This window comes from Silurus aristotelis (assembly GCF_946808225.1).
Source record: "Silurus aristotelis genome assembly, chromosome: 11".
Lineage (NCBI taxonomy): Eukaryota > Metazoa > Chordata > Actinopteri > Siluriformes > Siluridae > Silurus > Silurus aristotelis.
The window spans coordinates 14,107,311-14,134,965 of NC_139584.1; the positions used below are offsets into that span (position 1 = coordinate 14,107,311).

Sequence of the window (27,655 nt, forward strand, 5' to 3'; positions counted from 1 at the left end):
GGAGATGTTGCAGCTAATTTTTAATAATTAAAAATTAACTTTTTTTCTGTAAAATGGTAAAAAAAAATTGTGGCAGCAAATATGTGTGTAACTGTAACGTTTACAGTTACTTGTGTGACTATTGTTATTATAATTTAGTCTGTTTTTGTTTTGTATGTAAAGTGGTAATCAGAATATCTGAGCAACCCGCCGCCGATTGATCTCGTTAAAGCTCGTGCGCGAGTGTGAAATATCGCGAGATCTGCCGCTTTGCCTCACTACGTAATGTGCCGTGCTGCTTATGGCGGCGCTGGTGACAGTGCTGAAAGCTGTTGGGGTGAGTTTTATCGCGTTTTTTTTGTCCAGTGTCGAATTTTACGCCAAATAACGTGGAAACGATGGACATACGTCGTATGTTGGGCAGTTTGGGTTGGTATGAGGTTGTGTTTCGAGTGTATGCATTGTTTGCAGCCGACGGGGAAGGCCTGGGGTGGGGGCAGCGCGTTTCGCCATATGATTCGCTGGAGCTCTGTGGCGTTTTAACCAGATAGTTAAATACACAGCAGCGTGGCGCGGCGGCTTTTACTTAGATGTAGCTTATTTGTCTTTTTAGACATAAATACGGGTTATTTTTTGTTTTAAATGTGACATGGTGCTTTAAATGTCTTCGTCGAATCAACGTGGCTTGCTAGCTGTCGCGCTATGCTAAGCGAAGCGTTTTATTTAGCTAGTTATCGATAGCTAGCTAAGTTAGCCAGCTAGATAACTGAGATAACGGAGCACCGGTCGGGTTCTTTGTTCGTGGCCTGATGTTTTCTTTGAAATTGACGAAAGCGCACGCGGCACTCTCACGTGTCATGTGTCTTCGGACGCGCAGTTGCAGTGTGTGTATAGCAATAGCTGGCGCACTAAACCGTTTTTTTTTTTTTTGCGTGTGCATACAGCTAGCTAGGCAACTAATCGCGTGTGCACGTCGTTACACGAAACACAAGAGCGTGTCTACACAGTCTAAAACAAACCAAGAAAGGTAGATGAAGTACTCGTACATGATACTAGCAAATGAAGTACTCGTGTGATCTCATGCACTTTTTTCCCCTCTCCATCCTGTCTGTCTCCAACATGATCAGCAACATGAGTTTGTTAATCGAACACAAGACTGAAAAAACGAAATAATAGATATGAACGTGCAAATGATTTGTCATTTTACAGTATCGCAACTAAAATGTCACCAGTTGATTTCACTGATGTTTTTTTAACATTTACCAATTTGATGGACTTAATCCTGGCTTGAGTCATATGATTTGCAACTAAATGACCTTTCTGAGATTCTGTGAGGTTTTATTATTCTTAGTTTTATTTCCACAGATTATAGATTCTGATAAATTGTGCTGAATGTTGGCAAAAACATACCAGTGGATGACTAATCCCCTGCTTGCCCAAACTTAGTATTTCCTGGTATGTCTGTTCAGCTGTGCATGAAGCTGAAATTATTCCAGGTTCAACAAGGACAATATTGCAGTTCTGCACTGCAATAGGTTTAGTTCCAGGTGTTTACGGTGTTAAGACACCAGCATACCTTCAGCATCGATTTTATTCAACTCGCTTCTGCAAACAATATGGCATGAATGCTGAACAAATCTTTGCTCGAATTGTGATGCAGCTGGATGAATCTGTACCAGATCAAGTCTGCGATTGGACATTAGGTCTACGTCGTAGATGGGTGGAAGATTATAAGAGTGGCAGTCATCTTGTTGTAGTCATGTACATTTTAATAGTGCCATCTGAAGTACTGGAGGATACGTGATGGCCAATACAAACCACAGTTAACGCTTATGGAGGTGTTTTTTTTTTTAAATGGTTTTTTTTTTTTTTTTGCAATGTCATTTCTTTGTTAATTATGCTGAGGCTGTTGTATATGCGTTCCTGTTATATCCTTGTGCAGATGATGCATAACTTTCCACAGATGACCTTAATATATCTAAAGCTGGTTAGCTAATAATAGTCCTGAAGTTTCTTTAAACTAAACTGTTACTGCCTGCATGGCAGTGACTTCTGATCTGTAATTTCTGCAGGTTTTATCTGCTGCACCAGACAACTGAGAAACCTTGGGCTTGTTTGCTTGCATCATCTTGTGTTTCATCGGTTTAGTTTTTATTTTTATGATTTCCTGTCACTTTCTGTAGATTGTGTTCTTGCATGATGTTCAGCAGTAAACAAAAAGCCTGATTCTCTATACCAACTGTTATAGACAAGAGTGTTTCATGGGCTGCTCCATTCTTATAAAGAGCAAGCCGTGTCTAAAAACAATTTAGTGGCAATAGAATGAAGGTCAGGCTGAATGTAGCCTGGGTATTAAGAGATCCACTGCTGGCATGCGCTGCTTTTGGCCTCCTTGGCCACAGTGCTGGAGCACGTTGTCATTCTTGCTTTGGAAACTAATTTCCTGGGAGTATGCGTGCTCTTTGTGTGTGTGTGTGTGTGTGTGTGTGTGTGTGTGTGTGTGTGTGTGTGTGTGTGTGTGTGTGTGTGTGTGTGTGTGTGTGTGTGTGTGTGTGTGTGTGTGTGTGTGTATAGCTAGCTGCAGTGCCTGGCCTACCTTATGCTAATAACTGTATTATGCTTAAAATGTCAGTAAGTCTATATCCCTATTTGGTGTGGATTGTCTGTAGTGTATTCGTGTGTGTATTAGGGCTGGAACTAACGAGTATTTTATAATTTTTGCAATAAATCTAATAAAACCCTGATTCAGGCTATTTATGTATAAAAGTGTACTTAAAAAACCCTGCAAAAGCCACTTATTGAGTTTTACTATCGTTAATGTAGACATTTTAAAGTTTTAATTGGTTTGTCTAGGAGTGCATAGGCGATTTCTCCTGAACAAAGTCACTCATGCTGGGTTGTTTCTGTAAAAAAAAAAGTTGTGTGTGCAAGGTGAGGACATTTGTGTAAATCAACATTTGTATTGTTTTTAATGATAATTGCATGTGGCAAGTTGACAGCCATGATAAAAAAAAAATAATCTTTAAAATATATTGTTTTGACAATTTAGGTTGAAAAGTTACATTTTGTTCAGTTGTGAATATAAGCATCAAGAATACATAAATACATTTTGGATAATTAAATGACGCCTAAATTAAATGTACAAGCATTGAAAACAAGCATTTGAATGTAGTAAAGCCACAGTAAATCACATTTAAAAACAGAAGTTACTGTTGTAGTAGAGAAATGCTATAAAAGGAGAATAGAATGAAACGCAGCATGCTAACAGGCTTGATAAAAAGGAAAACATATGCATTCGTGTACAAATTTTAAGTTTTAATTGAATCTATCACAATGTTGCGAGAGAGCTGATTGCGCAACCTGATGCTCGAGAGTCACGACAGAACTGACCAGTGCGACTGTCCTAAAGTTAGCAAGCAGTTTACACAGTGGTATTTCATTAAACTATACCATTTTCACATGATGAGGATTATACAGTTTTTGTTGACCGTGCTGATGTTTCGACCTTCATCCGTGACTTGGGACGCACACTTCCTGCTGCCAGATGACCCTGTACTCTCCGCCATTTCGCAATGTCACACTCGCGGTCCCGAAACTTGAGCAGCCCAACTAATCGATAACTGCATTTGTTGACGACAAATTTCATTTTCGAGTATCATATCAAATTCTATTTACAACATGGCATCCAAGCAGTCAGATAGGAGTAGGTAAGAAATGCAATCTCGTATGAGTTTGGGGTGAACCATGGTTTCACCTACAATTTTTGAAAAACCAGTAAAACGTATAATACATATGACATAAAGCATATGAAAAGCATTATCATTGAATTTATTAAATATGTGGCGCATGCTCTGTGTGCACTAGATGACAGAATATCTTCTAGCTTTCTCCCTGGAGGATAGAGGATAAACACTGACATGGATGATCCAGATGGAAATAAAATTACAGAGTAAAATTGGACTCCATGTAAATCTAATCCTGTCTAGATTTAACACTCACTTTATAAATGGAGAGTCATATGGGTAAGAAATGGGGTTGGATGAGGTGTATAAATATAAAAAAAAAAAAAAATCAAATAAATAGGTCACAGCACTTTTTTTTTTTGTCTAAGTTAATGAATTGTAAAATATAAAAGTTAATGATTATAGGCTTAATGGAATTAAGTAAATGTAGCTGAGGTTAAAGAAAATAACACTGTAGATTCTCAGTGAAAAGGCAGTTACGGAGGTTTTTAGGCTGTAGGTCAATGTTTTCCGAACAAGTCCTCAAGCCCTTGAGACGGTCCATGTATTTATTCTCTCCCATCGAATATAATGCACTCATTGGTGAACAAGTAATTATTTAACCGAATAAACTGGCAGTGCTGGTTTATAGATGTGATTACAGGTAGAAATGGCACATCGTGTACTTTGAGTGTAAACCAATAATGTCTGGTCAGTAGTTCTAAAAAAAAATAATAAAATAAAAAATAAAAAGGTTCAACGTGTATATAATTAATTGAACATTGCTTGGAAACCTAACTTTTTCAAACTCGCATCCAAATCAACTGAGCTCCAAATATAAATGATGATTATTAGTAAATATTGCCAGTGTTTCCGCATGGTTGCATTGCTAAATAGTCTGTTTGTTGACATTTGGCCATGTGCCTATCAGACGCTTCGCATTTCTAATCACAAAATCACTATCGAACACGGGCCTCCTCAGTGATCAGTTGGAATGAATTGAATGTGTATGGAGAGCTGTAGGAGTTTCAACCTTTTTTGGTACAGTCTCCCTCAAAAATCTTAATTAAAAGGTGTCGAATCTTATGGAAACATTCCTTTTTGAATCAAGTGTCTTTCAAGCGGTGAATTTTATTTTATTTTTTTAAGAAAAGATCGGCGGTTTTGAAATAGAAGGATGCGTGCAAAATAAAGTAATTGTTTATCTTCACTCAGTCATCAAAACCGATCACCAATTGCATTTTCTTAAATGAGGAAATCTGTTCTGTATTAAACTGTAAAAGGGCTAAGTTGATCACACTTGTTGAATGATCAACAGTACAAGTCAGAGTATTATTACTTATGTGATGTTCTGGACACAACTGAGCTTGTCGACATCAACAGGGATGGAGGTAATGCTGTGCTGGACTCCAAATGGTAACATGGAAAGTGTTACATTTGAAACGATTACACATTTGTTTCCTTATAGTATTTGCTTACATCAATCACCATGGACACATGAGCTCGATGTTTGATCCTGTACTGGTTGGGTAACCCAAATTCATGCTGTTGGCAAGGAATTATGGCACTATATATGCTGCAAAATGTAATGTTTTATCTGAATGAATTATTTTTCTTTTTTCAATGTGGTAACTTCTTTTTAATGATTTTTATTGTTTGCTTTTCAATCAGAAACCTGAACCATTGTAAAACCTCAGATGTTATTTATCTGATGTTTAATTAAAGCTAGGTTTCTGTATTTGAAGGTTGGTATATATTAAAGCTTTTTTGTTTATTATTCATAGTGGTGAGCCAAATGTTCAATTGTTTTTCCAGGAAAGTGCAGGAATGACACTAAAGCCAAAAAATTACACTTTTGGATATTATCGAATTAGTGACTAAGCTTCTTTGGGTTTGAACAGTTTAGGAAACTGTTTGTGATTTTTAAAGGGATTGCCCAAGAAGCCAACTGCAGTTGTCCATTTGAATTACGCAAGCTTGAGATTGCACTGCTGTTCCATAGATACTCATGTATCTGTAGGTATTTGCCAAGACTTGTTGATCCATCAGCCTTGTATACTGTTCAGTCAGCTGCTTATACCACATGTGCACAGTAGCAGCTGAAGAAACTGTGTTTCAGGCCTATAAGCCTGGGGGGGAGGACTTGGAGTTTTAGTCAAACATTAGACTCAGATGTGTGTATGCTGTTAAGGAAGCAATTTTCAAATGTCTGTGTATATAAGTGGAAAAATTGTAAATTTGGTCCGCTTAGTCCCACTGTATAGGGTTACATTCCTATTCGTCCTAATTGGCGGGGTTAAAAGTGTGAGGTAACATCGTGTAACATTTGAGAATTTCTGTTTCAATCTTTTTATTTTTTTTCTAGCTGTGGAACCTTTTTGTCTTATTTTATAGCATTTGTGAATAGACATAAAAGAGAAATTTTCCATGATGGTCACAACACGTGAGCAGCCCCCCAACCCCATTCCATTGTGAAGTTTAACTGCTAAATTAATTTGTCTGTCATTTTACTTATTACACTTTGGCATACGGGGGCATATCTTTGATTTTTCTTGAAGGTATAAGGACATTGTTTAACTTTTCTTTCTTTTTTTTTCCTCATTGCACAGTATGAAGTGAAAAAGAACTGACTTTTGTACCATCGGAAACTCCTACTTCAAGTTCAGATCAATCGGAAGAAACAAATCAAGAAAAAATAAAACGAAGAACATGCCTGAAAACGACTCCAAGACTCACCAGATTTGAAGGAAAGCCTCGACCGAACTTCACCCACAACGACCAAACCAAGCAACCAAAGAAATTCAAAAACGGCTACGCCTGACGCAACCGCCATCAACGTTAACGGCAAAGACGATTTGTGATCTGAGACAAGAAGTTTGTGCCTACTCAACAGCTTTGACAAAGCACGCGTCCCAACGCTGCTCCAAGCCCTCCTTATCCTCCCCGCACTTCCACTCCACTGGGGTGCGGAGTGGGCTGCTGTCTGCTAGTTTAACTTTCTTTCTTCCTGTTATTTCTCGCTGTTCATCTTGTCCCAACCAGTGTTCTTACACCTGCATTTGCCTTGTTTTCTTTTTCTTTTGTCCCTTTTTTTATCATTATTTTTTGGAAGCTTTTTAACATTAGAACGTGTCCAGAAATCAGAGGAAGTAAACACAAGCGTGTGCACGCTCAAGAACAAAAAGAGAAAATCTTTGGCACAGTGTTAAGTGTGACATCAAAACACCGTACCAAGCCATCTAAGCAAGGTGGGTACCTCTGTTCTCATATATATATCCACCTTCATTCACTTTTGTGAAATAAGATCTTAATATGCTCATACAACACACTTCTTGTGGACGGAGATTAGCAGGGTGCTTTAGGGCTGAATGTTATTTTTTTCATTGTTTTATTATTTTTTATTTATGTCCTACATATTTAACCTTTTATTAAAAATAAATTTGATCCTTCATATTGACTCTTACAAATGTATAAATTACTTGATAAATTACTACCTACAAGTAAAAAAAAAAAAAGATTTTAAATATAGCAAAAGTTTTTAAACTAAAATGTCTGGTACTATTGATTCCCTTCTGTTTCACAGCAGTCCGGTTTTCTGAAATTGGTGCTTTATTAAACTCCTTAGATTATGAAAATAGTGCATTGTTAGGTTTTCGTCTTACTCATCTTTGCCCAAAAAGACTTACTGCCAGCAAACTACTTTATCATTTTCTTTTTTCCTCTTTTTTTCATATCACACTGCCACGCCCTCAGGTTTATATTTGCACAGATGTAATTTTGTCTGAAAAAGTAAAGGGAAAAAAAAAAAGCCCAAATGTGTGCAAAGTCAAATCAACTGAAGGCCAAAATGTTTCTATAGAAGTCAAGGCTAATTCAGGTGTGATAAATTTGACCAGGGTTGTATGGGAGAATAATGGGCAGTCCTTGGAAAGGCTTTGTAGAGTTTACCTTGCCTGCGTCGCCTCCTGCTGCATTTGTTAGCGCTGAGCTGAGCAGCACCTCTACTGTCGGCCTCAGCCTGTCTCCATATGGCAGATCCGTAAGTGCCCCCGTCTGCCTTTCACCCCACCGACCTTCCTCCCTCGCTTTCAGCTCTTCTTTCCATCCACACCCTTCTTTTCACTTTTCTTCTCTATGTCCAGTTTAACCTTCTCATAACCCCATTACCCAGCCAGGCTCAGAGACTAGCTTCGGCTTAAAGACGGTCTGAGGTGGCAGGCAAGGCCAGGCAAGTAGTCAGGTGACAGGAAAGCAGGTTATTCATCGCCAGTGGCTTTTAAGATTGGAAAACTGTAATACTTATTAAATTTTTTTTGTGAGTATTTATTTGGGATAAAATCATTCATGAAAGATCTGTGAAATTTAGAGAATTGGACGTGCCTCCATGCCCTGCTTTGCCTCGGTAGGGCTGATATATTGCTGTTCACCTCTGATAAGCAGGTTAGTGACTTGAGGATGAGGATGATAAGAAAGCGGACTAAAGCCATTAACCGTGAGTGTAACAAAACATGCACAGATTCATTTAACGTCGCTATTGGGGTTCTAAAGCAGTCAGATAATCAGGGATAGACTAGTTTAAACTACTGTTTTTTTTTTTTATAAATCTGTTTAAAGTTCACATCATGAAAATAAATGCTATGTATAGAGGCAGTATATCACACATTCTAAAGTTAATGCATAAATTACAAATGTTTGTGCATCCAGAATTGACCCTTCATGAAATGAGCTATTTTGCCCCAAAATGTGGGTATTGTGTAACGTGCACACACACACTTCCTTTATTGTCTTCTTTTGCACAACACCTACCAGTCAGAGAGGGGTAGGGCAAACATGGTTACACTAGTGATGCATCACAGCCATGTAACACACTCCGAGGAAACAACTATCTGCCCTTGTTTGTATACGAGCTCAAAGACTCTACAAGTTCCTGCACTAGTGTCACTGTTTTTTTTTCGGGAAGGGATAGTAAGCCACCCCTCCCACCCCCTGAGAACCTGGCTACTTTTGCTTTCGTGGTCTCGACCATAGATGACTGTAGCATTGTTAGGATCAGAATTTTGATTTAGAATTTACGATCTCTTTGATTCTGTTACAGCCCTCAGCACCACACTTGGAGAGGATTGTTGAACATTTTGTGGTTTTTGCTTGTAGCCCTTGCTCTTGAGTTTGGAATTTTGTCTCCCACTTGGCAAGCGTCAACTACTCTCTTAAAACTGCTTTTGGGTTCTTTTCAATTCTCATCCAATCCTGTGTGGATGTACACTGCTCACCGGACCAATTACAGGATTCCGATATCTAAAGTTCATGGTGTTTTTTTTTTTTTTTAAAGACAACTAAAAATGGCTGATTTTTTGACATAGTTTGGATAAACAACAATTAACAAAAAAAAAGTGGCTGTAAATAGTAAATCTCGCATCAATCTTACGCACGTCAAAGTTGACAGTATTTTTTGCTCATTTTGTGAAGGGTGCCAATAATTATTGATTGCACGGTCAATAGTGGAAGCTAAGAGCTAATCATCAGCACAGTTGAACTGAAATGTGGATTTTTTTAATGATGCACTAATTTCATGGCCTTGACTGTTATCATGTGCATGGGATTTCATCAGTATAATTTAGTCTGTAAATATCTGCGGAATATTTCGATTTCACAAAGACAGATACTATACTGCTTCTGCTAATCTAGAAAAGAAGCTGATTATTAGGGATTTTGTAGTCAATCCAGACTAAATTATCTTGAGTGCTTACGATGTAGTGCAGGATTTTTCGACTGTATAAATTTCATTTTATTGAGCAGGATTTGTCAAATTTTGTACAAAATGTTTTCATGTTTTGACCCAGAGGTCGAGGCTGGTCAGTCTGTGCAATTGTTTTCGTGATCTCAACCATTTCCCATTGCAATGTTTTTATTAGCATCTCATCCAGCCTCCTCATCTAACTAATGCATTGCTCTCAATTACCCTAATATAATCTAGAACATGATGGCGAAATGTCGTTTGCTTGACTATTATGCAGTTGGGCTTTGTGGTTTAGTTGAACCATTCTGCCCCCAAAATGCCTTGCATGTATAATAGTTTATAAATAGTTCATTTCTCTTCATTTATATCGACCCACTTTTCAGTTGATCAGATTAACATCTTGCAGTATGGCACATTTTAAGAGGATTTTAAACATTTTTCCACTGTAATGGCAAATGAATCATTCTGGATGCTTCAGTCCATCCCTGTGTTTGACATGGGTTTAACAGGTTTTAGATATCAGTGCCAAGAGCCATTTTCTGTCCGAGTTGTCCTGAACCCGCATTGTAGCAGGTTCTCAGGTGAAGGATTATAATGTTTTTGCTGTCAGCGGGATCTTTTTTATTTTATTTTATTTTTATTTTTTTACATTAATTTTTACTTAACCCCTTTTGATTCCTATGTTGGTGCCCTTCAGCCATGAGTGCTCCAATAAAGATGGAGAGAGCATATACTGAATCAGCTGCCCCCACTGTTGCTGCTTCTCTCCCCTCCACCTTCAGCCAACCCATTCCCCGCTCTGCCTCAGTCTCTTGCCACACTCCTCGTGCGGCAGGGGGAAAAAAGCAGAAACGGACCCCGTTGTACCAGAGATCTGTAAGTGGGCATGTTGGAGTTTTGCCCCACCAGCCAAACTGTTGTGAAACCGGTTTATTGCTTACTGCATGTACTGAGATTGATTGTGTTTGAGAATTAACCAGTAGTATCTGCTACAGTTCAAGCTGTGAGGTGAAAGTTGATTTGTTTGGTTTGATTACTAATTTTCACCTTGTGTACATTTTTTTTTTTTTTTTTTGAGTCAGTTATTACCTTTTAAAGGATAAAGGATCCCTTTTTTTTTAGAATGTGCAAAGATTTGCTTTTAACATTTACTCTACCTGGGCAGCTGGACGCAAACCTAATTCACATGCCAAACACGCATTGGGGTGGAAAGATTTCATCTCATTTCTGCATCATTGTTCACTTATAAGAGCCTTAAGTTAATTTAATGTAATTATATGTAAATCATTAAGAATTCTAAATACTCATTCCCATCTATTTCCATGTAGATGAGTTTCGACCCAAGCCTGCTGCATAGCAACGGCTTTGCTAACGGCACTGGAGTGGGCCTCCGGGAGACTGGTGTGGTGGAGAAGCTGCTTAGCTCCTATGGCTTTATCCAGTGCTCAGAGAGACAGGCTCGCCTGTTCTTCCACTGCTCCCAGTACAATGGTAATCTGCAGGAGCTCAAGATTGGAGGTAAGGAGTGGATGTGTTGCCGAATTATTATTATTATTTTTTCTTCATTTATTTTTCAGTTTATTTCATTAAATTGTACAGCTCAAGATCTCTCAGCTTAAGGTATAAAACACTGGCACTTGCATTTGAACAGCCCACATGACAACTTTTGAAGATTACTGGCATAATTTCAGTGCCACTTGAAAGCTCACTATAAAGTGTAGTAAGAAAACATGGCTAATTTCTACATCAAAATGGAGAGCCTTTGACTGTGTAATAGTACTGCTGGTATTTCCTACAGTTAATGTTATTTTTTTTCAGATGATGTTGAGTTTGAGGTGTCCTCAGACAAGCGCACAGGCAAACCCATTGCTGTGAAGCTGGTAAAGATCAAGGCCGAAGTTCTGCCCGAAGAGCGAATCTCTGGGCAGGTGGGACCAGACTTGCACGCCTCTCCCTTTACTATGCTGCATGGTTATATACATCCAGTTAAGGAACACATTTTCTCTTTTTTTTTTGTCCATGTCCCATCAGTGTCTTTCTTTTTCTGGCTCATTTTAAACTCACTTGTAAGGCAATGTTGCGAACAACATTTGTATATAATGCTCCATTTACCATCCTATTAAATAACTGAAGTGGCATAGACCAAAATCTTTTTGTGGGTTCACAATGAGCTTGAATGTCTGGCGTTTCTGTGTGGTGTTGGAGTGAAACAATTGCAGTTTTGTTTTAGTTTCAGTACTGTTTGTATCCACTTGCATTATTCATTAATATTTTTTTTATTAAAGAATATTGTGAGTGTGGTGTTGGCTGTATATATTTCACACATACCTTCTCTGTGTGTGTGGTGGTCTTCAGGTCGTTTCGGCCATTCCTAATCACCTGGATGGAAGGTCTGCTCCTGGCCAGGTCCCCACCGGCAGTGTGTGCTATGAGAGAAACGGGGTATGAAGAGCTTAGTGTAAACTATAAGCACTTTTTGATTTGTATTGGTGTTATGTTCCTTTAAAAAAAAAAAAAAGAAAAAAAACAATTGACAAGTTTGCGGAAAACTTAAACAAAAAAAAAAAAAAAAAAGTTTTCCGCAAACTTGTCAATTGTTTTTTTTGTGTGTGTTTATTTATATATATATATACATAGAGAGAGCGAGAGAGAGATGAGAAATTATATTATAAATGTTGGTCACAGCTTTATCTAGTGTAGATTCACAATTACCTTAATTAATCTTATTGACCAATAGATGTATGGTCAAAAGTATTGGGACACCTAATCTTTCCTGCAATATGTGGTTCTTCTCCAAACTGTTACGACAAAACTGGAGGCTCTCAGTTGTATAATACTGGATGTGGTATAATGAATGCCAATGTGTGCAATGCAACCCTACTGAACCCCATTGGGATGAATTGAAACACTGACTGCACCCCAGCGCTCCTCACCCAGCATTATTATCTGACTACTTATAGTGATTTAATCGTGTGCCAGAATTGCTTAAATGGTATCCAATCATTTCACATGGTTGGTTCTGCATAAATATTTGACATGATTTGTCTCACAGGAAGTGTTCTATCTCACTTACACCCCTGATGATGTGGAGGGCAACCAACAATTGGAAACGGGTGATAAAGTCAGCTTCTACATGGAGACTAACAAGCAGTAAGTCCTCTCCTGCTAACAAAAACGCATGTTATAGTACCAGTGTGTTTGGGGAGTAGCTGGTGGTCAGTTGTTCCTGTTTTTTTGGGGGATGAACAATGTTGCTTTTGTTTTCAGTACTGGAGCAGTCAGTGCCCATAACATTATGTTGGTAAAGAAGAAGCCAATGAGGTGCCAGGGTGTGGTGTGTGCCACCAAGGTAAGCGTAAATGCCTCTATACAAGATGAGTGTTTTGGTTCTGTCTATAGGGAGACAACAAGCTAAAAAATACCTTAGAGTTGAATTAATGGGTTTGTTCAATTGGTATTTAGTCGTATTAAAGTTGTATTCTTCTCTGTAGGACGCCTTTGGATTTATTGAGCGAGCGGATGTAGTGAAAGAGATTTTCTTTCACTACAGTGAGTTCAAAGGTGATCTGGAGGCCCTGCAGGCTGGCGATGATGTGGAATTTTCTATTAAGGACCGAAATGTATGTTTTAGCAGAAATGTCACTTAAGTTTTTTTTAGTGTGTAAAACAGATTATTTGGAACATCTGCAAAACTCGGAATATTCTCTGAACTCGTTTTAGGGGAAAGAGGTTGCTACGGATGTTCGTCTGCTCCCTCCCGGCACGGTTATATTTGAAGATATCAGTATTGAACAGTTTGAGGGCACAGTTACCAAGGTTATCCCTAAAGTTCCCACCAAGAATCAGGTATATATGAAAATATTAGTGCATATTTTTTGTAAATTATAGGTCTTTTTTTAGTTGATATTTGTAGTGTAGGCAATGTATTCTGCTCTTTGATGGCCGCTGCTTCGTTACAGAACGACCCACTACCGGGGAGAATTTGTGCACGGATTAATTTCACCCAAAAGGAACTTCTGTTTGGGGAGAAAGACAGCAAATCCAAGGTGACACTTCTGGAAGGAGACCATGTCCAGTTCAACATTTCCACTGACCGTCGAGATAAGCTCGAGCGAGCTACAAACATTGATATACTGCCTGACACCTTCCATTTTACCAAGGAGACTCGTGAAATGGTGAGAAACTCAATTTGAACATCCAGAAGCTTTGTTTTGGTCAAAATGACCAATTTATAAGTGAAATACTGTATACTTGTTTGTTTTAGGGCGTGATCGCTGCAATGCGTGATGGGTTTGGCTTCATTAAGTGTGTGGACCGTGATGCCCGCATGTTCTTCCACTTTAGTGAGGTTTTGGAGGAAAGCCCACTGCACATTTCAGACGAAGTGGAATTTACTGTTGTCCCTGTAAGTCTTAAGGAAGATTTTTATTTATTTATTTTAATTGATTGATTTATTACTTTTTTTTTACAAGATAAGCCCAGCATGAATAGTGGTCTAGTAACGGGTTTCTGCTGCCTTTTTAACTAAATAAAGGGCGGGAGTAGATATGAGCAACACCTTAATCAACTTAGCTGCTAACCAGGAATTTGCTAACGCTATCGGTTCAAGATTTGTCACTGTTATATACAGGATACAACTTGCTGTGAAATGAAACGTTTAAAATAAAAAATAAAAATCTTGAATCCCAACACTAGCCACTTCCTGGTTAGCAACTAACACTAGCGTTGATTCTTTAGTGTTTTGTCCTGCTTCAAGAATTTTTTTAAAAGGAGAAAATCCTGCCAATTCTGCATATTTAAGGGATGAATGAAGGATGGATGGATGGATGGATGGAAGGAATAAAGACATTTGTTAAAGTATGCTGAAATAAGTAGAACAGTTAAGTAGATCAGATCTTTTTAATTAAATAATATTCTAAATATTAAATGTAAAACACACGTGCACATCTGTATTACTCAAATGGGACCTAATAAATGTAAACTGTTTAATTTAGTTTTACTTTTATTTAATACATTTTTGTGCCAATTATTTATTCAATAAGACAACTTCAATATTTTCACATTTCTACCTGCCAAACCCATTCTTGCGTGCATGCATGTGTGCAAACAGTCAGTGCCAATTTCTTTATCAGGACTTTCTTTAGGTAGTGAGGCAAATCTCATGCAGTTAACACTCTTTGGATAAGTCCTTAACTTCCAAATAGAATCAGGAGTCTTCCGTATTAAGTGAATTTCCAGTATTCCAAAGGCTTGTAAATATGTTTGAGTTAAAAACATTTATTCACTATGTCTGCAACTAACTATTTTGATAATCAGACTTTGTTGTTGTTGCTATTTTAGATTCATCAATTAATCAGATTTTGCTTGTATAGATTTTTTTTGTTTTGCTTATAATTATATAAAACCCTAATTCAGGGTATTTATGTATAAAAGTGTACTTAAAATATGTTGCTTGTTGAAGAGTTCATGGGGGATTCCTCCTGAATAAATTCACTCATGCTGTTTTTTTTCTGTTAAAAAATAAACAAAAAAACAAAACAGCATTTGAGTATGCATGGTGAAGCAATCTGTGTAAATCAACATTTGGATTGTTTTTATTGGTAATTGCTGATGGCTAGTTTACAACCATGCATTAAAAATCAATATAAAATGTGATTCAACATTTCGGCAGTAAATCACATTTAAAAACAGAATTTAACTTGTTGTAGACAAATGCTTTATGAAGAATGAAACGCAGCAATTAACAGGTTTAATAGAAAAATAGGAAAAAAATTTGCATTGGTGTACAAATGCATACGTATTCGCTGGAAACCACAACAGTGACTAGAAATGTGATTGTTTACTGCTGCTTTTAGATTTAGTGTTTGTTCGCACCCTTTTAATGGGATCATCACAATGTTGCGAGTGATTGCGGAACCTGATGCTCGCGATACACAAAAGAACAGATCCAGTGCTACTCTGCTGAACAAACAGTTTTCACAATAGCGTATCACTAAACTTACCATTTTCACATTATGAGGATCATAGCTTTTGTTTACCATGCTGAAGTTTCACCTTCATCTGTGACACCTTCATCTGTTTCTTTTCATGTGCTCGTGCATCACGGTGGTACTTCCATACCACACAAGCTTTGCCAAAACTTTGCTAAAATGTTCAGGTGACAGTCTTCTTTGTTGCGTTTTATATAAAATTCTCCCATGACTTGGGACGCTGCCGGTTGACCCTGTACCTTCCGCCATTTCGCAGGCCACTGTTATCTTGCAGTCACTTTAACCCATAGCTTGAGCAGGCCAACTAATCGATAACAACATTCGTTGACTACAAATTTTATCGAGTAGTTGTGGCAGCCCTAGTTGACACATCTTGTGCACATCCCTCTATTGTGTTTATGTAAACACAATAAGGATATGAAAATTTGCATCAGTTTTAATGAGTCCCCATGAGTCAATCCTGTTTTAACCCAACTTTAGGTCTTGGAAACTGGCAGTAGGTTATAAAATCAGTCATAATTGAGACACATCAATATTGACACATCCTGCTTGTCTAAAGTTCATTTGCCAAATCATAGAACTGAAAGAAATGGTTTTAAAGCACATGCTTTCAAGCTTTTCATCAGCACAAAGTTTTAACATGTTCAACTTTTTTTATTAGGACATGCTGTCAGCCCAAAGGAACCACGCTGTGCGAATCAAGAAGCTGCCCAAGGGCACGGTGTCTTTCCACACACAGTCTGAACAGCACTTCCTTGGTGTTGTTGATAAGGAGGCTACTGCTGCCTCAAATGGCAAGAATAATGCCAGCCCCAACAAGGGTAAAGAGAAGGTGGGTGATCTCAACTTTTTTTGATCTTGTGTTTTATAAAAAAAAAAAAAAAAGTTGCCTTTTAAACTTTTCCTTTTCTATATATTTTCCCTACTTTGGTTCAAGGCCCATGTTTTTTTTTTTTTTGTTTGTTCCCCCCCCCCCCCCAAAAAAAAAAAATCATGCTTTTTTTTTTACTTGGAAACATATTTTCTTTCAAGCAGTTGTGGGGATATTTTTTTTTTCTTAGCTTTCTAATCTTTTCATTTTCCATTCTCCTTTTCTATCCTGCTCTTCATTAGAAAAAAGATAAGGTAGGCTTCTGTTTTACTGCATGCCACCAGCTTTAGATAACATGCAGACATTTCTCATTTAAACAGCTCGTAATAGATGCTCAGCTGGTATATTTTACACAAACATGCTCACAAAACTGCATTGTTGTTTTTTTGTGTGTAGCAGTGAACATTTTTTGTCACGTTTTGATTTAATTTTTTCAAAAGATTTCCTTAGATTGTTTGAAGATGCACTAAAATGGCAGCATTTGCCCCTTGTGGTGAACTGGTTATTACATGTAAAGTGCAATTATGTCACTGTAATATTTTTATTTTTAATTGACACTCCTCATTCTTTCCATTTTTTTAAGGTTAAAGTTGAGAAGGTCAGTTGAATTCAGTTTTTGATGTTTTTATAATCGAACATTGGCATGCTTCTAAATTGTGGGTGTCATCAAACTAATGGCACAGGATTGACTGCTAACATACCACCGACTTCATGCCATGTTCAACTTTTCACCTTTCTTTCCGAATTGTACCACCACCTGCACACTACGTTGACCATATACATAGAATTTGTGTTGCTCATTTAAATGTCTAGAAATATTTCCTAAATTGCATTTGTTGTTTGCATTGCCATTATGCATCGAGTATAGGTGAATACTAAAACCTAATTAGCAGTGAACTTTAGGGATGTATCATATTTAAAGACTATATATTGGTGTCTCTTCACAATACATTTTCACTGCAGAGGTCCATTTTAAATGCGCAAGGACTGAATGAATTGGGTGAAAAGTTAAGGTCTCACAATTAAATATGGATAATTAAGCATTTGTTCTGCACTGCAAGGGTGATTAACGATAAAAAGTGCTTTTGGGCATTGTAAATTATAGACCTTTGTGCTTCAGCAGACTTAATGAATACCACACATGCATTTTTATTACATGGCACACTAGCAGAATTATTGGGGAAAATGAATTTTTATTTAAAATATACATTAACCCTTCACACAGTCTCACCTGACTCAAGCTGAAGAATGCTCAGTGGAGGGGGTTATATCTAAATGCTTATTCGGACTCCTGTAATATGCTGTATGATGAGACTAACAGCTTACTTTTTTTAATCACAGTCTTGTTAAATTTGATCAAAGTGTACACAATACAATACACCCCGATAAATTGTGCTAATTAGTGCTCATTTACTTGGTTTTTGGAAACATTGCCCTGTTGATGTTTACTCTGTGGTGTATAATTTGTAAATGTGCAGCATCATGTGTTTGAAAACTGTATGTAGACCTGTATTAAATTCTGACCCACGTTTTTTCCAGCATGCAGTTTTTGGTTTTTTTTTTTTTATTGGAAATTTGCCCAGACTAGACCTAATCTGTATATGATGCGAAAGTCCCTCTTGTGATGTAGTCTGACTAAGCTTGTGTTTGTGTATGTAGGAAGCAGAGGAAGGCGTGATTGTATATGAAGACTGTGGAGTGAAGCTGACCGTCTCCTATCATATCAAAGATCTAGAGGGCGGTATGCTCCCGCAGATTGGAGACAAGGTACTGTATAGGAACGAGTTGCCCAGCTATTCTAGAAAGTGTTATTTATAAATAACATTTAGATGAATGTTTACCCACTTTTAGAGATTGGGGGGGGGTGAAAAAAGATCTTTATAGTCTGACATCTGGGTGTCACTGTCCAGATGTGATTCTAAAGCTCCTACCGTTTAGTCTTTGTTCCTCTACAACATTGTCAAACTCAAGGCCCTCTGGCCCGATGTACAATTATATCCGGCCCTGGATTCAGATTAGTAATTGCACTTTGAGTTTTGATGAAGCCATGCAGCGGTAAGGAGAATCTCACTTGGTCTATTTCAAGATGATGTTAATGAACTCATTCCTTAAGTGTGATGTTGTTTAGGTGGAGTTTGTGATCAGCGAAGTAAAGCGCACAGGCCAGCAGAGTGCTGTCTCCATCAAAGTCTTAAACCGCACCGCTAACACCAAGAGGCTCCTGGGTTACATCGCGACACTTAAGGACAACTTTGGCTTTATCGAAACCGCCAATCATGACCAGGAAATCTTCTTTCACTTCAGGTATTGTGGATTCCAAGATTTCTTTTAGCAGATTTTTGTTTTTATTGCTTTTTCAGTTGTGTGGCTTGGTAATTTTTTGTTTCTCATGCACTTTCATGTCACTCATGCATCTTTTTCATGTAGTGAGATGTGTGGTAACATGGACAACCTGGACCTGGGAGATACGGTTGAATACACTCTGTCCAAGGGCAAAGGGAATAAAGTCAGTGCTGAAAAAGTTACCAGGGTACCTTATGGTATGGATTGTTTGCTTAAACTGTATTATGCATTACATTAACTCTTACATAATGCATGACTGAGCTCTGATGTTAATACCTGAAAGTTAAGGTTTCATTGTGTTTGTTTTATAAGTGAATGGACTGTGTGAGGACATTAGCAGTACTGTGTTTTCGGGAAAAGTAATCCGGCCCCTGCGTAGTGTGGATCCCTCTCAAACTGAATACCAAGGACTTATTGAGGTAACCGAAGAAGGTAAGGAACCAGGCTTTTGTTTTAGTTTTTATTATAAATTCATAGATACCTTACAGTACAGCATCATACAATGAAGATCTTACTAACATGATTGCTTGTTTCTTTAAAAATAGATCTGACTTATTGAACTATAAAATTTCTTGAAATTATCCCCGGTCAGGGAACCAACCCCAGCCACTCTCAGTGCCTGTCCCAAGCACGGATAAATGTGGAGGGTTGCGTTAGGAAGGGCATCCAGCGTAAAAACGTGCCAAATCAAACATGCGTGATAATTCGCTGTGGCAACCCCTAATGGGAAAAGCCGAAAGAAAGTTTTACATGTAGCAATCTGGGAAACATCTAAGCTTTTTTTTTTTTTTTATAATTACATTTTGGATTTTTTTTTTTTTTTTGGGGTCTAGAAATTACGCAGCCTTTTTTAAGAAAATATTCAGCGGAACATTGAAATATGTTTGCTTTCCAGGGTTGCCTGGACTGCGGTCAAGTTAAAACTTTTTAGCGTAATGGGAATTCCTTAAATGTTGCGTGATTTGGTCATATTGGTGAATAATTGTGCGTTGTATCGAAATGGAACGAAGTGTAGTCACTTCCATTTCTAATCATGTCCTGACTCAAAATGTCTCACATCTACCTCACATTTTAAATATTTAGTTAGGAATTTCCTTAACATTTTAATATAACATTGAGCTGACAAGTTTCAACAAGTGCTTCTACATTTATAGCCATATACTTCATAGAGCAGAGAAAGAATAACCTTTTTGTCCCGGATTTTTTGTAAAGGTTTTTAAAGGGTGATGAGTAATGAGTGATTATTCTTTACACTCGATCACTCTTTGCTATGAGTTAGAAAATTAATTTGTTCTGAGTTCTCTCTGACTTGCTTTTGTTTGCTGCAATGAGAAGATTTTTCTGGGTAGATGCATTCTGTATGCATTTAGCCAAACTTGAGAATAAATATAACACAATTTTGTTTTAATTCTGTAATGCTTTTACATATTAGGAAACTGTTCTAATCTACAGGTTCCATTCACAATTCTGTCATCTTTACTGACTTCATCTGTTCTGATTCTTCTAGGCTCCAGTAAAGGTCAGAATTATCCGTTTGGAATCGTTAGCATGACTAGTAAACGAGATTGCCTGCAGAAAGGAGAGGTGGTGAAGTTTCAGCTGTGTACCGTGACCCAGACAGGCCAGAAAATGGCATGCAACGTTGTTCCACAGCGTAGAGCTCTGGTGGAATGCGTTAAAGACCAGGTAATAAAGCGTATGTATGTAAATTTAGCAGGTGAAAATATTTCCCGTTGTTGACCTGATGTATATCTGTTTTTTTTTTTTTTTTCTTCTCCCCCTCTCTTGCTTCTCCTAGTTTGGTTTCATCACATACGAGGTAGGCGAGAGTAAGAAGCTGTTCTTTCACATGAAAGAGGTGCAGGACGGCTTGGAGCTCCAGGCTGGAGACGAGGTGGAGTTCTCGGTTATCCTAAACCAGCGCACGGGGAAGTGCAGTGCCTGCAATGTCCGCAGAGTCAGGTCTGACGACCATTACTTTTCCATCGTCTATCTTTCCCTTTTGGCACCTCACTTCTACTAAATTCACAATTAACGTTTCTTTTTAAAATTGTATTTAAGAATTTCCTCCCTTTCTTCTACTCTCTTATTGCATGTGGCAAAAATAGATTAAAATATATAGACCTATTATACTAATTTTAACCTTAAACAGCTTTGGTTCACTTTTTATGAATTTAAAAAATCCTGAGAAATCCTGATGCTTATGAAACCTGGCTTATGAAAGATTTTGCCATCAAAGTCAATGAAAAATTCAAAATTGGTTTCAAAAGCGCATAAGGGTTCTGATTGCTTATTTGCTCCAACATGCTTTCTTGTTATGATTGCCCTTTTCAGTTTCAGAAAAGTTAAAAGTTTGTGTTTTGGTTGTAGTGAGGGACCTAAAGCAGTGGCAACACCTCGGCCTGACCGCCTGGTGAACCGGCTGAAGAGCATCACCCTGGACGATGCCAGCGCTCCGCGTCTGGTGATCATTAGACAACCCCGGGGCCCTGATAATTCAAAGGTAAATGCACAGTAATCCTAGTCTTCTGTCCTTCATGTGGAAGTGTTTCAGTTCCACAGCAAGAGCCTAAAGATCCATGAAGTAACTGAGTAACTGGAATATCAGCAGTCTGCTACAATGGCTCAGAACCACAGGTTACATTTAAGCACCAGTCACTGCACATCTTAACAATAATAAAACTATAATGAATGGACATTCAGTGCCACAGAGATAAGGAGGGTTTTCCTTTTGAACCTAATTTCTTTAAAGGTTTCTTCCTCATGCCATCTCATGTTTTTTTTTTTTTTCTTTGCCACAGTTGCCCCTGGCTTGTTTATTGGAGACAAACTTGTACATTCTTTAATAACCACTTTATCTCTGTAAAGCTGCTTTGAGACAATCTTTACTGTTAAATGCACTATAGAAATAAAAATGACTTCAATTGTTTTTAATTTTTCTTTTTAAGTCTTAGTGTTTAAAGAAGCATTAAGAACAGTTTATAGTGCGTAAGATTTAAATTATCCTTGTGTGGAGGTTAACATCTAATTTGCTATTGACACAATTGACTTGCATTAAAATATGTAGTGGCCTCTTCATTATTAATGGTCTGTTGCATTTCTCCGGGTGAATTATTATTATTATTTTTTTTTTTCTTGTTTTTGTTTTCCTCCTTTCCCCTAGTGTGTGGTCGTTTTTTCCTCCCAGAAACCTAACAGTTGGTGTGTTTTCATTCCCTCAGGGCTTTAATGTAGAGAGGAAACCTCGCCAGGCCGGCGTGATTGACTGATCGACTGTTTGCTGCTCCTCCATCTCCACATTGACAACACCTCAGAGAAAAGAAGCAATCAAGACTTAAGGACAGGGAAGGGATTTGCACTGTTATAAACATCAATAAAACACATGAAGTGACACACATACACACTCTCCTCACTCTGTCCCAGAATCCCTTACAAAAGAATCCATCATCTCCTTTGATCTTTCATGTTGGTGTGGTTTTTTGTCATCACTGATGGTTCTTTGGTTGTGTGTGTATGTGTGCATTCTGCGTGAGCTATCTCAAGTATTTTTTTAAGAAAATGTAAGAGACGTGTGTTGACTGTGTTGGAGACACAGGAGTTTGGTGGTTCTGACACTTGATGATGGTTAACGTGTTTCCATCTTGGCTCGAAATGAAAGTGTGGAATTCTGCACCTTCCCCCTATCTTGTGCAAAACTTTCTTCTACCTTTTTGGACATTTTGTTTATTCTTTCCAACTCACCATGTTAAACACCTTCCAAATCAAGGGGTTTTACTCTGACAGTTGTTCACTACCTTCCACTTTTCTTTTCCTGCTCCAATGTTCAGCGCCTCTTCTACAACCACTCTGGTCTGAAATATCACTGTGCTTAAGATTGCTCATGTATACCATTTGTCTGCAAGGTCTTTTTCTTCCTAAGTGAATTGATTTTGATCAATTTTTTCTCCCCCCATAACTGTGCTTTCACACCTTCCTTCTGTGTTTTGCTTTTGGGTGCAGAATTTCTAATGGGTTCTCATATTTTGCAGTCCTTTTTATATATCTTTTTCTTTTCCATTGCGCACACCATTTTGCTTTTTATTTAAAAGTTCAGTTTCATATGCTTCTAACAAGTAAAAAATAAAAGTAAGATTAAGGTGCCTCAAGTCTCTAAATAAAACAACAAAACAAACCCGACCACACAGTAGAGGTATACTCTTTTCCTGAATAAATGCCAAAACAAAAAAAAATCTTACAGTGGCAAACTTTCAGTAGATCTAATACTAAACTATATCCAGAAAGACCTGTGGATAAAGTATACTATATGTAATGTGTGCTATTTAGTTAGTGGGAGGTTAAAACAAACAAAAAAATTAAAAAAATAAAAACAAAAAAAAAAAGTCTACATAACCTGTGAGATACAAAGGGGACACAATACAAATGGTTCCATTCAAAAACTATAAGATCAGGATTTCATGTAGAGACTATTTGCTGTGCTCCTTACTGAAAATCAAATATTACTGGTAAAACTTTTTTTTTTTTTCCTTTTTCTTTCCTGGAGATCAGTGTGTTACTGCTGAGCCACCGGTTTTCCTATAGCCTTTTTTTTTTTTTCCCTTTTTTTTTTTCTTTTTTTTCCCCTTTTTTTTTTTTTTTTTTGTTAATGGTCTGGAATGAAACAATTGAAATAAATGTTTTATGAAAACAAATTCCTGTGACGTGCTGCCTATTTGATTTTCATATTAGTCAGCTTTAATACAGAGATGGAAATGGTTACATAAGTCTTGGTGTCCAATTCTAAACTCTTGTACTTCGGAGGTGGATTATGATTTCTGAGCGGTGCACAACTTTCGATGTCGATGCTGAGGTGGATTTCTGAGCTTCGGTCCATCGACTCCACCATTCCCTAAGCTCTGTGGGACTACTTGGCTGGGCTTCTGCCATCTCTTCCCCAGTAACTAAAATGCAAGGGAGTTTTGATTCCACCCTAGCGATTGCCATCTTCTCCTTACTGTCTCCATCTGGGACATCGGTGGCTATTTTCTCTTTCTCACTCACTGATTCCGGACATCCTGGAATAGGATCTGTCTCTGTTCTATCAGAGATCTCATCGAACTGAGAAGGTTTCATGTTTGTGACGTCTATCCTCTGCAGCTTGATTTTATACTCTTCTAACTTATTTTTGCACTCTGCTGCTTTGTCTTTCAAATACAGGAACTGCTTCTGCAGGACTTTCTCGTAGCCTTCTTCTGCCTTGAGCTCGTTGATCCAAAACGCGAGCTGTTCTTCATCGTCAGACATCGATTTTGCTCGCTGCATTTCAAGCTTGAAAATCTGTTTGTCAGTGGAGGCTATTTTGAGCTTGAGTCCTCTCAGACTAGCCTGTTGTTGGATTATTAATTTTTTCAGGTTCTCCATTGCTTCAGGTGCTCCTTCCTGTTCTGAAACCTTGAGCGGCTTTTTAACGACTGATGCTTCTTTATTCTTTTGTGTTTTACTTCCCGTTACACTTTCACTTAACTCTGTTTCGTCATCCTTTTCTCTGGGCTTCCATTTCTTGTTGTCTGTTCTATTTTTATCTTTCCCTTGTAATACTGTGGAGCCTTGGATTAGTTTATCTAGCTTATCTAGTCGTCGTTTTTCTCCACCATTCTCTTCTTTTTCTCTCTTATCTCGTGTTGATTGCTGCTTTCTTCCCCTTCCCAGATTCTCCAGCCAACTCCATGCTTCCTCCATCAGAGTTAATGATTTCCTCTTGGGCCTCTTCGCCTCTTCAGGGGGACATACGGGGTGACATTGAGAGAGCGGAGGGAGGCTCTGGCGGTAGAAGGCTGCTCCTGTGCTACCCCTGCACAGTCTTCCTCCTCCCTCGCCCTGTCTTAACTGAACACGTGGCTTGTTTGGCCAGTCCACTTGAGAGGGTCCTAGGTGGTGTAGGGTGAGCTGGACCTCCCTGGCTTGTTGGCCGTACTTCCCCAGGGACTTGACAAGGTTTTCGTCGGGGCTCACGTGGCGCACATAGCCTTTGAAATTCTCTCTCAGAGTGTAGCGACCCGTACGACCTATAGACGGAATACAAGCGTTGCGCAAATCAGACCACTGCTGCAATTGAATGGGGTCTTCATGCCCAAATATCATGATGTTTTTGGATTCATACGGTCTCTGGGACTATACTTGTAGAATGAGTAACATTCTTTCAAGAGATATTCCTCAAGCTGGTGTTTTATGTTGATTGTGAGCATGACTGTTTTGCATACCTTCAGTTGGGTTGAAATTTGCTGGTAATGGTTACAGCCTATGATTTGTCATTTTTATACAGATTTAAACATTTCAGTAAGTATATTTTAATATACTGGGTGTCCCAAAAGTTTATTTTATTAATTACTAATAAATGTTTTGTGATCCAATTTTCTTTACACTTGGTTCAAATTGTGTATATATTTTTTCCAAATAGCCTTTATGAATGCGTTTGACAGAAGAACATATAAAAATAATTCGCAGGGTTAGAAAGAAAAGCTGCGGCATTCGACACGTAATTACATTTGTGACACCGTAACCGTTAACACAAGTTTATCACCAATGGGAGAGACAACGCAATCTGTGTAACTGGAACAAAAAATCGTATGGAGGACACACTTATTTATTTTTAGAATTACATTTTGCTTCTATACTGCTAATGTGTGAATCCAAATTTACACATGCAATGTTTTTTACTGATAAATGTGCATTTAGTGTTTTTTTTTTATATAGTATTTTCAGTGCTTTACAGTATATTAAAGTACAAAAAAGTTTGAAGAAATTTAAATAATATTCTATATATGAATATTATTAATGTTATCTGCCCAGATGTCAGACTTGCATTCATTACTTTTTCACATTGAAGATGTACAAAGAATTGACTTTTTAACAGGTTTATGGATAGTGTTTAAAGATTTTCAAAACTCTATTGTAATGCAGATAAAGAACTTACCCAGAGCTTGGGCTAAAGCGATTACTACTTCTTGACACGTTGTCGTTTCGGTAACGCCGCAAACAACGCGTTGGATGCCATCAACAGACACTTTAATCTCCATTCTGAGCAGGGGATAAAAACAAACACATCTTCACTTAAGCACTTTCAGAACTCTCAATGGTGTTGCTGGCCCTGGATGTGGTCCCCTGCATACTGAGAGTAGTTGCTGAAGATGGAATCTCAAAATGCCGTTCTTTTCCTAAAACATTTCAAAATCACAGTAGGATAGGTATAGGCCTATAAAACTTACTACATACTAAAATAAAGGTTTATTACAGTTGTATATGAAGAATGTGTACCTGTCTGTAGCACAGATCACCGCGTGTGTATCCTCCAGACCGTCACAATAATCTCTTTGGCCGAGGAGATGGTTATAGCAGCGTCGGTGAGGACGTGTACGTCTGTAAAAACCAACATGGAGTTCTGTCTTTTTCTGGTTCTCCACCACTGCACTCTGAGGTCCAAACCCTTCCTGTCAGTAAACACTCAGATTGTGGTTGATAAGAGCAGCTGGATAAGTATATAACTGGTTATTTTTGTTTTTACTGTATTTTATTTATAAAACTAGATTAGTAGGTAACTTCCACTGATGCTAGACGGTAGACAATATTATTATTATATTCTGTACATCAACACTACTTATATTGGGAAGGAAAAATCTTTGCAGTTTTTGGTGGCATGGAATCCACCAAACAACTACAACAGATTATCAGATGCACATTCAGCACCTGTGCTCCAACATACCAGTGGCACTCTATTACATAATGTAAAATACTCTAAAATCATTATCCAGTCCTCACAACCAGATTTAGTGGACTTGAGATTTATGACATTTTTATTACTCTAACATTACAGGATTGGGAAATTTAGGTCATAAAGAGTACAAGGTGGTCAGCACCAAAACTCAGATACGCTTGACGTGATTGGTGTTAATTACACTTGCAGAACCACCAGTTGCTCCAACTATTAACACAAAGCAAGTTGGGTCTATGGATTCACACTTGATACAATGCTTTTCTAATTCACCTGCCCATTATAGCGTCGAATCCTGCACTTGGGTGAAGTGACTAGAATCTATGATGATTTTCTGCTGTTGTAGCCCATCTGCCTCAAGTTTGTGTTTTTCAGTTTACCGTTGTTGACATTGTTACTGCAGCTTTTCTTGTCAGTTCAATCATGCCTATCCATTCTCCTCCGATCTCACTCGTCATTTAGGTATTTCCATTTGCAGAACTTGCTCACTCGTTGGTTTTATTTAGCCAGATTGTTTGAGGGAAAATTCCAGAAGATAACTGGTTTCCTAAATACTCATACTGGCCTGTCTGGCACCAAGAAACATACCACATTCCAAGTCACTGAGATCACATTCATTTTCTGAATTCTGATACTTTATACAAACATTATCTGATCCGCCATACCTATTTTTACACGATTTTGTTTGTGCTGCCACAGGATTGGCTGAGTGACTAATTGCATGGATGTGTCAGGGTACATGGTTAACCTATTAAAGTGGCTGGAGCGTGTTTATTAATGGTGCATTACGTAAATCGAAATATTTCTATTTTGTCAACCCAACATCAAGCTCACATCATAGCTGATTATATATAGGAGGTTTTTAATTGTCAAATGTACATTACAACACAGTAAAAATTTTTCTTTGCATTTTCCAGCCATTTAAGGAAGCTTTGGTCAACCATGACACAATGCCCCTGGAGCAAAGAAGGTTAAGGGCCTTGCTCAGGGGCCAAAAAGTGGCAGCTTGGTGATACAGGGGCTTGAACACCCAACCTTCTGATCAGTGACCCAGAGCCTTATTTACTGACCTACCACTTACCTTAAGCCAATATTCCTGACAACTAATCATTTGGTTATATTTTTCTTTTTAAGTTAAGATAAACTCTGTTCAATCTGGAATTATTTTCCCTGCATCCTGACAATTCACTACCACCCTTTCAGCTCTTGATTATAGTGACATCCGGTGGCTTTTGCAATGCATGCATTTAAGTGTCACCCCCCCCCCCC

General features: G+C 38.0%; 2 protein-coding genes across 11 annotated transcripts; one reads left to right on the plus strand and one right to left on the minus strand.

The window, feature by feature from the left end:
- The first annotated feature begins 198 nt into the window (after positions 1–198).
- On the plus strand, positions 199–22,871 carry csde1 (cold shock domain containing E1, RNA-binding). 9 transcript variants are annotated; one of them, XM_083553638.1, is made up of 22 exons: positions 220–316; positions 6,311–6,949; positions 10,136–10,314; positions 10,767–10,956; positions 11,257–11,423; positions 11,794–11,880; positions 12,491–12,588; positions 12,706–12,787; positions 12,930–13,058; positions 13,159–13,284; positions 13,398–13,613; positions 13,703–13,843; positions 16,090–16,260; positions 16,883–16,897; positions 17,959–18,066; positions 18,428–18,603; positions 18,727–18,839; positions 18,955–19,074; positions 20,150–20,328; positions 20,441–20,604; positions 21,013–21,145; positions 21,864–22,871. In XM_083553638.1, exons 3-22 carry the CDS (start codon positions 10,138–10,140, stop codon positions 21,909–21,911), a joined length of 2,640 nt encoding a protein of 879 aa, XP_083409764.1. In that variant the 5' UTR covers positions 220–316; positions 6,311–6,949; positions 10,136–10,137; the 3' UTR covers positions 21,912–22,871. The 9 variants fall into 9 exon arrangements, with proteins under 9 accessions (XP_083409772.1, XP_083409770.1, XP_083409771.1 ...); XM_083553641.1 differs by having other exon boundaries at positions 11,257–11,366; XM_083553639.1 differs by having other exon boundaries at positions 262–2,469; positions 2,554–6,949.
- On the minus strand, positions 22,590–27,504 carry rassf11 (Ras association domain family member 11). Of its 2 annotated transcripts, XM_083553677.1 has the most exons (3): positions 25,933–27,503; positions 25,592–25,695; positions 22,590–24,683 (listed from the first exon to the last, which is right to left on the minus strand). In XM_083553677.1, the coding sequence occupies exons 2-3, from the start codon at positions 25,692–25,694 to the stop codon at positions 23,419–23,421; spliced, it is 1,368 nt and encodes a 455-aa protein (XP_083409803.1). In that variant the 5' UTR covers position 25,695; positions 25,933–27,503; the 3' UTR covers positions 22,590–23,418. The 2 variants fall into 2 exon arrangements, with proteins under 2 accessions (XP_083409803.1, XP_083409804.1); XM_083553678.1 differs by having other exon boundaries at positions 25,592–27,504.
- Between the last annotated feature and the right edge of the window lie 151 nt (positions 27,505–27,655).